At 41.3% G+C, this 10,339-nt stretch overlaps 1 protein-coding gene across 1 annotated transcript; it reads left to right on the top strand.

Moving 5' to 3' along the window:
• The first annotated feature begins 712 nt into the window (after positions 1-712).
• dync1li1 (dynein, cytoplasmic 1, light intermediate chain 1) lies at positions 713-10,017 on the top strand. The gene is made up of 13 exons (XM_044053012.1): positions 713-866; positions 1,172-1,245; positions 3,563-3,679; positions 3,791-4,021; positions 4,156-4,310; positions 4,429-4,522; positions 5,105-5,240; positions 5,315-5,426; positions 5,570-5,629; positions 5,758-5,802; positions 5,891-5,978; positions 6,053-6,175; positions 8,566-10,017. Exons 1-13 carry the CDS (start codon positions 763-765, stop codon positions 8,682-8,684), a joined length of 1,458 nt encoding a protein of 485 aa, XP_043908947.1. The 5' UTR covers positions 713-762; the 3' UTR covers positions 8,685-10,017.
• The last annotated feature ends 322 nt before the right edge of the window (positions 10,018-10,339 follow it).

Raw genomic sequence — 10,339 nt, 5'->3', positions numbered from 1 at the left:
CCAGCTTTATGTCCATCGGCTTAATAACCCTGTGCCATATACTCATAAATAAAAGCACGGATTTAGGAGGCAAATGTTATTATATGATATTTGTTTCAAAAAATGGATTTGGATCTATCTATCTGTTTGCGTGTCTGTCTATCTATCCATCTATCTATCTATCTATCTATCTATCTATCTATCTATCTATCTATCTATCTATCTATCTATCTATCTATCTATCTATCTATCTATCCAGAATTTCTGAACTTAAGATCCAAAATATACCTGGATACAAGTATTTCTGACCATAATTAGTTAGATTAAAGAGTTTGTCCCTTTGTCCTTTGCCCTATGTCAGGTGGGAGGTGACTTACTTAGGGCACCAGTGATAAGAAATACATGAGCATGTATTGTAATGTAATGATAATTTCAAAGATTGCATCTTGAAAAATGCACGGATCTTCTGGCAGTGAGCTACGGACACTGATGGGTCTCGGACCCCCTATTTGAGAACCAAACGCTAAGATGATTACTAACAAATGCATTTCAGCCTACACTATGTCACTGGTTTGTATCTGACTTATCGAAAGACAACTGTATTCAGTTTCTAGTCAAGTTTCATCATCGGTCACTTCGCAGATGAGGTCACGCGTGGAGCCGTGAGCACAAGCGTTGTGCGGGACGGACCACGCCCCGGCCCCGGCGTGCGGTGCAACAGACTGGGGTTAGTGCACAGCCGCTACATCCGGGCGCTGCGCTCGGTCTCCAAACCCTGCGAAGATGGCGACGTCAGGGAGGAGTACACTATTATCCTCCAATTCCACTGGACCTAAGGGCACACTGGACAACTCCAACCAGGAGGAGGATGACGGGCAGAATTTATGGTGGGTGGCGGTTTTTTTTTTGTTAAGATGTTTTTTTGAGAGCGTGGACTCAGTGGGCTGTGGGCGCAGAGGCTCCATTGTGCTGGGATGAGGATGGTTTGACAGCTAGCCCGCTAACGAGGCTAACTAGCATCAGCACCAGCACTGCCCTGGCTGCCGCCACACACACACACACGTACTGTAGCACTAGCTCGCGTTAGCTTCTCGCTGTTATCATTTGTTTTTTTGTTTGTTTGTGTGTTAATGAATGAACAGTGTGTGTGTCCTTCTGTGTGTTTGTAACGGGGCTGCTCTGTCCTCTGCAGGTCCACCATCCTCAGTGAAGTATCAACCCACTCAAGATCAAAGCTACCGTCTGGGAAGAATGTCCTGGTCATGGGTGGGTATCTGTGTCTCTCTGCAGTCTCCTGCTTAGCACCGCCAGCTGCTCATCATGTCATAACACGGCTGAGCTGAGCCGAGCTGAGCTGAGCTAGCATGGTGCTTTGTGTTCTAACCTGGTAGCTGGAGCGTCGGCTAGCAGTGAGGAGAGACAGGTGTATTTGTTATCCACATACATTTAGACACCGTCTCTTTACTCCAATATCATCCTCTGAGACAGCGTGGTCGCTTCAAAACACTGCAAGTCATTGTAGCGTCCAGTCATGCTAGTAGCGGCTAAGTGGAGGTGATGCTGACCACGGGCGAAAATCCCGCATATATGGATATGAAAGTTTATTTGAACATGTAAAAGAAAGAAACAGACAAATACAGGAATAAGAAAAAAGAATAAACAGAGTGGAAAAAAACAACAAAAACAACCAAATCTATATACCCTAACATATTTAATTACCTTCATAATGTTGTGTAGAGCTATATGGTCATTATAAACATAATTTATAATTATTCATAATATATAATACATTTTCTTTTCTTATTATTCTATTAATAACATAACTGTCTTATATATACATATACAATAATAATGATATAAGTGCATAATATATTATAGAGCTGAAACTCGATTAACTATTTTGATAATCGATTAATCGGTTTGAAGCTTTTTTCAAGATTAAAACAAGGTTTCTGATAGTTTCAGCTTCTGAAATCATTAAAAACTGAATCATTTTGGTTTGTGGACATTTTATGGACCAAAAGATTACTCGATTAATTGTGAAAATAATCAAGAGATTCATTAATTATGAAAATAATTGTTAGTTTCAGCTCTATTATTCTAATTATCAGACATATACACCAAAATATATAAAATCCTTACATTGATAGAAACAAAAGGAGGCTGCATGGTTGGTGTAGTGGTTAGCGCTTGGACTGGCGACCTGTCCAGGGTGTACCCCGCCTATCGCCCTATGTCAGCTGAGATTGGCACAGCACCCCCCGCGACCCTCTGCGATAAAGTGGTAGATGATGACTGAATGACTGACAAATCAAATTTTATACCCAGATTTTAAACTCTTGAATGCTTTGTTCCACAGTCTCACCACACACATTTAAATACAGAAAACTTTCCTGGTTGTACGAGTGCTAATCCTTTTGAAGTTGAATTTTTCCGTTTTATTGTTGGGGGGACAATAAACAGTAAAATTCAAGAGAGTAAACAGGAGGGGAAATTTAACAATATTTGTCTTAAATAGAAACTGAATAAATGTTGAACTGAACATCTAAATCAAATACATATATTTATACATCTGTTCAGTAATATGTCACTAGAGAAATCTAAAATGTCACTAAAATAACTCGGCTAAAAATGTTGACATTATTGATGTCAGATGGACGTTTATAAAAGGATGAAGACGTCAGTATGTAACCTGTCTGTCCTCCTCTTACAATACATAAAAAGCAGCCGATATTGAGCCTTCAACGAACGTTACTATGCTATTTTAGTATTATTCATTTGTGTTCACAATGCCCCCCCCAGGACTTTCACCCTTGATGCTGACAGGATGAGACAAACCATTGAGCTGTTGTTAAAACAGGGGACACGCGGCCATTGAAGGAGAGACGGTGCCTCCCTTTCTCTCTGTCATCATCCACGTTTACACACACACACTCAATGTCTCTACATCCGTCTGAGATAATCCACAACCTGCTACCCATTCCAGCTAATCAACGAGCTGGCAAATTTGTAATCATCTGTAAAGACAGCACATTAAAGCAATAATAAGTTGTATGTCACCATTAAAACAGTTTACCCTAAAAGGTTATTTAACCATGGTCCTTAAAATGGCCTTGGATAATATAACGCACTGTAGTTCTGTGAATGTGCTCCATTCAAATTGATAAAATAAGTTATGCACAAACGTCATCAAAATACATTTAATGTAATTATTTGTGCAATAATAATTTTGAATTAGTAATCATGTGATACCTAATATTTTATTTGTATGATAGCAGTGAAGGCTGACAGAAAGTTTGAGTTTAAAGATGCCAGCGGTTGTTGCACTTTAGTCACATCTGTGCAACAACCTGGAAGCTGCAGAAACCACTGAATTTGCTGCAGCTTCACTGAATTAATCAATGCATTATATAAAGAAAAACATCTAAACAAAAGACACTGAAAAAATGTAAACAAAGATAATGAAAAGACAACATATGAACCACCTATGTCACCCCAGCTTTGCTATTTGTCTCGTGTGATAAGAAAATAGAAAAACGTGTATCATGTCCTTCACCGACTGATTTTATTTGTGTGTGTCTAGGTGAGGTGGGCTCCGGGAAGACCACCTTGGTTGCAAAGCTACAGGGGGTGGAAGAGTACATGAAAGGGCGTGGCCTGGAATACCTCTACTTCAGTGTCCATGACGACGATATTGAAGGTAACCAGCACCTGCTTGTAGCTGATAAAATAACCACATCCGTTCATACTTATTCTTTTTGTCACAACAGAATAAATAGTTGTACTAAAGTGGTGTGTGTTGTGTGTTTAGACCACACCAGGTGTAATGCCTGGGTGTTGGATGGAGACCTTTACCACAAAGGTCTGCAGGGAGTAGCTGTACCAGTGGATTCAGTCAGCAACACGTTGCTGCTGATAACGATTGACATGTCACGGCCTTGGAACGCCCTGGACACCCTTCAGAAGTGGGCTGCCGTCGCTAGGGAACACATCGACAAACTCCGGATCGCCCCAGAAACGCTGCGAGAGCTGGAGCACAGACGTGAGTCATACTGATAATAATCAGGCCAACTGGTGTATTGGTTTGGTGTTAGGAGGCCTGGTTATGAGAATAATCCTTCAAACCATGCTAGGTCTTATTGTTTGTGTTTACTCATTTTGCATGGTTATGTGCAGTTGTCAAACAGTTCCAGGAGTACACAGAGCCAGGCAGTGGGGAGGATGGCACCCCACAGAGGAGGAGTGAAGAGGAGGAGAGCGTGCTCCTGCCATTAGGAGACAACACACTTACAAACAACCTGGGCATACCACTTGTTGTGGTCTGCACCAAGGTACACACGCCTCTTGCTGGGCTCTACACTTTGCTCAAACATTCTTTGCCACTCAAGAGAAGTGTACTTGAACATTTTTATTTCTGACACCTACTTATTTTCTGTCTTCATTCTTTAGTGTGACGCCATCAGCACATTGGAGAAGGAGCATGACTACAGGGATGAACACCTGGACTTCATTCAGTTCCACATCAGGCGTTTCTGTCTTCAGTGTATCCCTTACAAATTCAGCATTGTCTAATAAATGTGGGCCAAACGTTGCTTAAACTAAACATTTAAAAAGTCCCAGTGAACTAATTGAATCGACTATATTCATCTACAGGTTTTGGGAGCTGCTGATGAATTCTGATTAATATATAATTTGTCATGGAAAATGTGATTTGTGCTCTCTCCTCAGGCCAAAGCCACAGTTCCCAGCAATGGTATTCTTGCGCTACTTTGACCACTGTCAGCTGTGTCTGATGTTATATTATTCATATTGCTTTGTTGCAAAGAGAGTTTGATAAAAGTCACACATCAGCGACTACCACTTGACAATGTTTGTTTATAGAATCATTTCATCAGTCAGGGTTGAGTGCAGACAGTTATTACACCGTCAGTGGTTATTGTGTTCAAAATGAGCCTGTGCTTTATTTCTTCTGTGAAATGGTAGCAGTTAGTCTCGGCTAGAATCAGTTTTTTCCCCCGTGGTGCTGTTGCCGAAGATTTGTGTCATTATTAATGGTGTTGAGTTTGTCTTTGTGCCCAAATATGATGTGTCGTGATATTGAAAATGCCCTTGACAGCTGTGTCAGACGGCGCATCTCTAGTTTACACCTCAGTGAAGGAGATGAAGAACCTGGACATCCTCTACAAATATCTGGTCCATAGACTCTACGGCTTCCCCTTCCACTGCCCTGCACAAGTAGTGGAAAGAGATGCCGTCTTCATGTAAGTGCATGTCCGAGTTCAAGGACTGTGTGTCCACCTGTGTTTGTTTTGTAACCCTCGCTCTCTTCTACCAGTCCATCAGGTTGGGACAATGAGAAAAAGATTGCCATACTTCACGAGAACTTCCAGACAGTAAAAGCAGATGACACTTTTGAGGACGTAGTAGTCAAACCACCGGTCAGAAAGGTATGAGCTCCCACTAAAAGCTTAAATCAGTACCTTTTTTTTAAGCTTAACCAGACATCTTTGCAGGATATTTACATTATCTGTTATAGAACTTAAAAGGAAATGCTCAAAGAGAAACCTGTTTTTCCCTCTTCTCTCACCAGATTGTTCATGAAAAAGAAATTCAAGCAGAAGATGACCAAGTGTTTCTGGTAAAACTGCAGGTCAGGAAACACATCAGTTATTTTAACATTGGTTTCCTGCATGTGGGAATAGAATCTGGCTTGAGAGTCGTGATATGCTAATTAAGCACTAATTGGAGGGAGTGTGCTTATTGTGCTCTAATTTGCAGTCGCTGCTTGCCAAACAGCCAGCTGTAACAGCAGGGCGACCCGTGGTGAGTGATCCTTTTTTGTTTACTTTGGCTCATAGGTTAAATTAAAAATTACAGTGTTGGTATGTGTGAAATAATCTGCTGTTTATAGGACACCACCAGCAGAGCACCCACTGGTTCCCCCAGGACGAGTAATCGCTCTGCAGCGGCCAACGTAGCAAACACCATGCCACAGTCGGGTACGTCATCGTTGCACACATCCATTGTTCAGTCATTGTGTGTCTGTTTTAACATTGCTTCTTGTCTACTGCAGGTCAGACCAGTGAGGGTGTGTTGGCCAACTTCTTCAACAGTCTACTCACAAAGAAGTCAGGGACGGCTGGTCCTGGGACGCCTGGTGGCGGGAATAACACTCCAGGAACCGTACGCAAGTCAGGTGAGAACACACACAGGGGGGCCAAATACACGCATGTAAAGTAAAAGGCTAAGGCCACACTGGATGCAGGAGCAGCATATCTGCATCACAGAACATCTTTCTTTTCATTTAGGCACTCGTGTTCATAGTAATACACTTTATTTACTGTATGTAACACTTTACTGAACAAATGTTATACAGTCCAATCAAGCCTAATCAAATATTACAAGGCATCTTACCTGGTGAGATAAGGACAGAAAAAGAAGCCCAGCAAATCACACAATGAGCAAGCCCTAGGTGTCAGTGGAGAGAGAAAAAAACTCCCTTTTCACAGGAAGAAATCTCTGGCAGAACCAGACTCAAAGATGTTCAGCCCCATCTGCCTCAGTGGGCTGGGTTCAAAGGGAAATTGGGGACAGGTGGGGGAGAGAGAGAGGAGGAGGAGTAAGTAGAGATGAGAGACCGAGACAACAAATCAACACACAAATATATAATATATACTCTATATATATTCACACATACATACTGTATCTACTTCTACGGATGAACAATGCTGACATACCTATTAACATTGAACGTTCTAGACTCTGCAGCAGCGAACCTAGGAGTCCAGATGATTTACTACTTTTATTCCACAAAATCCTGCCCCAAAATGCCAAAAGGTGTTTACATTTATCTGATGGTACTCTGATAGAGGGCAGCTTTTCCATCACATAAATATTGTGCATTACTTCAACCCAATCGTCTACAATAGGCATCTCTGTCTTTGTTCCTCTTTCCCAATGCCTCAATACCTCAAAAGAAAATGGAAGTTTCACTTTCAAAATGTTGCCCTTGCATTCTCTTAGTTTCTGCCAGTGTGGTGCAATCGTGGGGCATTTCCAAAGAACATGAAAGATTGGCTGATTGGCTGACTTATCGTCTTAATGTCTACATCTGTCTGAATGTGTCAGAATAACATGTCCGGTATCTCTCAAAGTAGAAGCACAACAAGGCTTCATATTGAAGAGTCCAGGTGTTTATTTGAGTACGGAGGCACAAGTTGTGTTTAACAATAATATGTAATTGTTAAGTTAAACCCCATGTGAAACAAAGCAGCGGCTGCAAAACACATCTGACATGCATCCAGTGTGGCTCCAGCCCTAGATGTTGATACAGTGCTGTGGTTCTGCACCACAAAAAGCAAAACCCATATTTCACTCATCGTCCTTCATCTCCTTTTTTTGTTTCCACCTTCCATCTGCTGGCCTTTTATTTTGTCACCTCTGTCCTTCATGACACATGGAAAAAAAGGATTTGTGATATGATCTGAGTGCATCGACCAGCGGCCACACAAACACATCAGTCATCATTTATACCTGTTTGTGACTAAATGTCATTTCTAACTTCACTCATAGTCTATGCTGTGGATTTTCACTGTTAACATCCTCCATAACGTTTGTATGTATGTGCACTAGTCAGAGGATGCTGGCCACGTTAAGGTGTGTGTGATAGAGACTCTCTTCATTTATGCCTGCTTGTGTGTTATTGTTCATTTTCAGAAGCATCCATTTGTTCCTTCCCCCATCCATCCGTCCACCACCCTCCACCCTGAGCCTCAAACTTTCTTTAAATAATGCAGGGATCAGACCTCCTGTATCATTAATTTCTATAGCATGTGACTATAAATGAAGTTAGTTTGTTCGTGTATACTGTCTGTGTGATTTACCTTTATTTCGTTTGCAGCAAAGCTGTCAGTTTTTATTAACTCTACATTTTCAGTAAGATTTCTGTCTGAAAGAAAAACGGCAAGGTGAATGGATTTAGCCATTTGGACACTGTATGTATTGGAAAATGTGTATTCATCTCCCGCTAGTGGCCATGTTGACATTTATGGAAATTTAACCAAGCAAACAAGCCAGGTGCCAGCCGAAGAATAACCCCCTTTATTGAGAATCGCATCCCTGATTTTCACCCGTTGCTCCCCCTTCATGTGATTTATTCATTTATTTATTGGCATGTTCCATTGCATTTCTCACAACTAACATTTGTCACAGTCATTACACATGGTTGAAATAAAGGCTGGGTAGTAATGGAATAAAATATACATACTTTGAATTTGGATATTTTATAGTTTGAACCATAGGTTAACTAATTAACTGAAGATCTAAACCCAGGTCAGAATAAAATTTGTATTGCTACAATCCATTATGTAAACCTTAATGCAAAAGATTCTATATCATCCCAAAGTAATAAAACGTTGAAATTAGAAGTTAATATTCCCATTTCACCCAGCTCTTATTTTAACCTTGTGTATTGTACTTACTGCATCATGCCTTTATCACTTATTGAAGCATTGGATAAATGCCGGTGAGCCTCTGTGATTTGCATTATATTTCATGTTTATGTGTATCTACCTCCATGAATTGCAGGTTCCAAGCTGGGCCTGAGTGATGTACAGGCAGAACTGGACCGCATATCCAGCCGGGAAACGGACTCAGACTTGTCCAATGCCAACGAGTCCCCTGCCACCGACGGTCAGGACACATGAAGACAAACACATTTCACCTTGCTCTCCTCCCATGCTCGACCTCAGTCACCTTTCACCCTTCCTTGTCCTTCCTCCCTCCCTCCAGCCTCAGCACCTTCTCCATTACAAAGTTGTGGGGAGAAGAAGGGAAGTAGGGGATTTCGGAGGGATGGACTCTTTTGGGACTTTTTTCTTTATTTTCTCCTCCCTGTTCTCTTTCAATTTTTCCTCGAGATGAAGATGAAGAACTCACCCGCTCTTCCACTACATCATCTCCCACACACTATTCTCCATTCCTTTTCTTTTATCTTCCTGGCTGGTTGCGCTGAGGGCGAGTATCTGTCACTGTTACGGCTGTCTGTTACGTGAGAGTAAATGGTGTGGGGGACAAATGGGGGGAGTGATGGCTAGGATGAGAAGAAGGGATGGGTGGGTTGGAAAAAGACTGACTGCAAGAGTGAAAGCGTTTCATCCATCCATTTATTGTGATGGTACAGTTAGTGTTTTTACAGGAGGAACTGCTGAACAGAGCAAGTCGAGTAAACTGCACTTGGGTACTATAGGGATGATTGTGTGTGTGTGTGTGTGTGTGTGTGTTTAATGTGGGGCAGGTATGCCTGACCAGAGGAAGGAATTATGAACAAAAAAATATGCCGGAAACAAAATTGCAAATTTTTGTTTTTATTAGACGAAGGGACAAACATACCAGTATTTGTGTGTGCGCTTGCGTGTGTCTGAGAGAGTGAATTGAGTAAAGAATATTAAGTTAAGTTACGTCATCCTGCTTAGGCCTGTATGTTGACAGATGTTGGCTGTTTGCATTTCAACCAAGAAGCGACGATTACATTACTATCTTACACTACGGCCACTTAAACAATGCATCCGGAGCAGCTCTTTTTACTGGTTTACACACACCAAACCTGATTAATGAATATACTACAAAATCAAAAAAAAGTTCACACTCCAGCACTAGTACTAGTACTACTGTGTAGAAGGCACCCAGGGTCTATCATGACACCCAGCTCTACAATTGGACAACATCCCCTTGTGGTAAATAATGCTCAAACCTGTAGATAACTGATAGTGCACTGAAAAGGAAGAGTTGAAGTGTTGGTGGGTAACTGAGCTTTATTTGCACAGAAAGAGGCACTAGTGATGCAGTTTAATAGTTTCTGGGCAGGGTTATTGGGTGGACAAGGGTAATAACATTAATTTGGGGAAGGGGGTCACATCACAAATGTACAGTCATTGTCTCGCTGATTGGTCCTGTTATTTCAAAGCTCTGTGTTGGCGTTTGTATAATCAGATCTGAAAACCAGTCAAATAAAAGGTGTATTTATTCGGATTCATCCAACTGGCTTCTCTTGTTTTCTTTCACTGCTGACAATGAAAGGGGAGATGATTTAAAGGGTCAGACTGCTGCATATGAGGAGCCTTTAGCTATATATCTTTAGATTAGGCTGTAAGTCGTTACTCTTCCCCTGCTGAAGTGCCCTTGTGCAGAATCCTGAGTCTATAAGAAAACAATTGCATGTAATTAAAATGTCTCTGGAGCATCTGGTGCAGAATATGGTGGACATAAATGGTTGTGAAAAAAAGAAGCAGCAAATGGGGAAAAAAAACGCCAAAAGCAATCTGAAATATTATTTGATCTTTGAAATTAGTTCTCTCTTGTA

Source organism: Solea senegalensis, linkage group LG20, assembly GCF_019176455.1.
Source record: "Solea senegalensis isolate Sse05_10M linkage group LG20, IFAPA_SoseM_1, whole genome shotgun sequence".
NCBI lineage: Eukaryota > Metazoa > Chordata > Actinopteri > Pleuronectiformes > Soleidae > Solea > Solea senegalensis.
This window is presented reverse-complemented; position numbering and strand designations above follow the sequence as displayed.

What these genes read in the sequence shown, in the direction of transcription:
- dync1li1 (XM_044053012.1), top strand. Translation starts at nt 763, where the DNA reads ATGGCGACGTCAGGGAGGAGTACACTATTATCCTCCAATTCCACTGGA. An exon ending in TTGTTGTGGTCTGCACCAAG is followed by an intron (nt 4,311 to 4,428) that starts GTACACACGCCT and finishes TTCATTCTTTAG; the next exon opens with TGTGACGCCATCAGCACATT. An exon ending in CAGGCGTTTCTGTCTTCAGT is followed by an intron (nt 4,523 to 5,104) that starts GTATCCCTTACA and finishes CAGCTGTGTCAG; the next exon opens with ACGGCGCATCTCTAGTTTAC.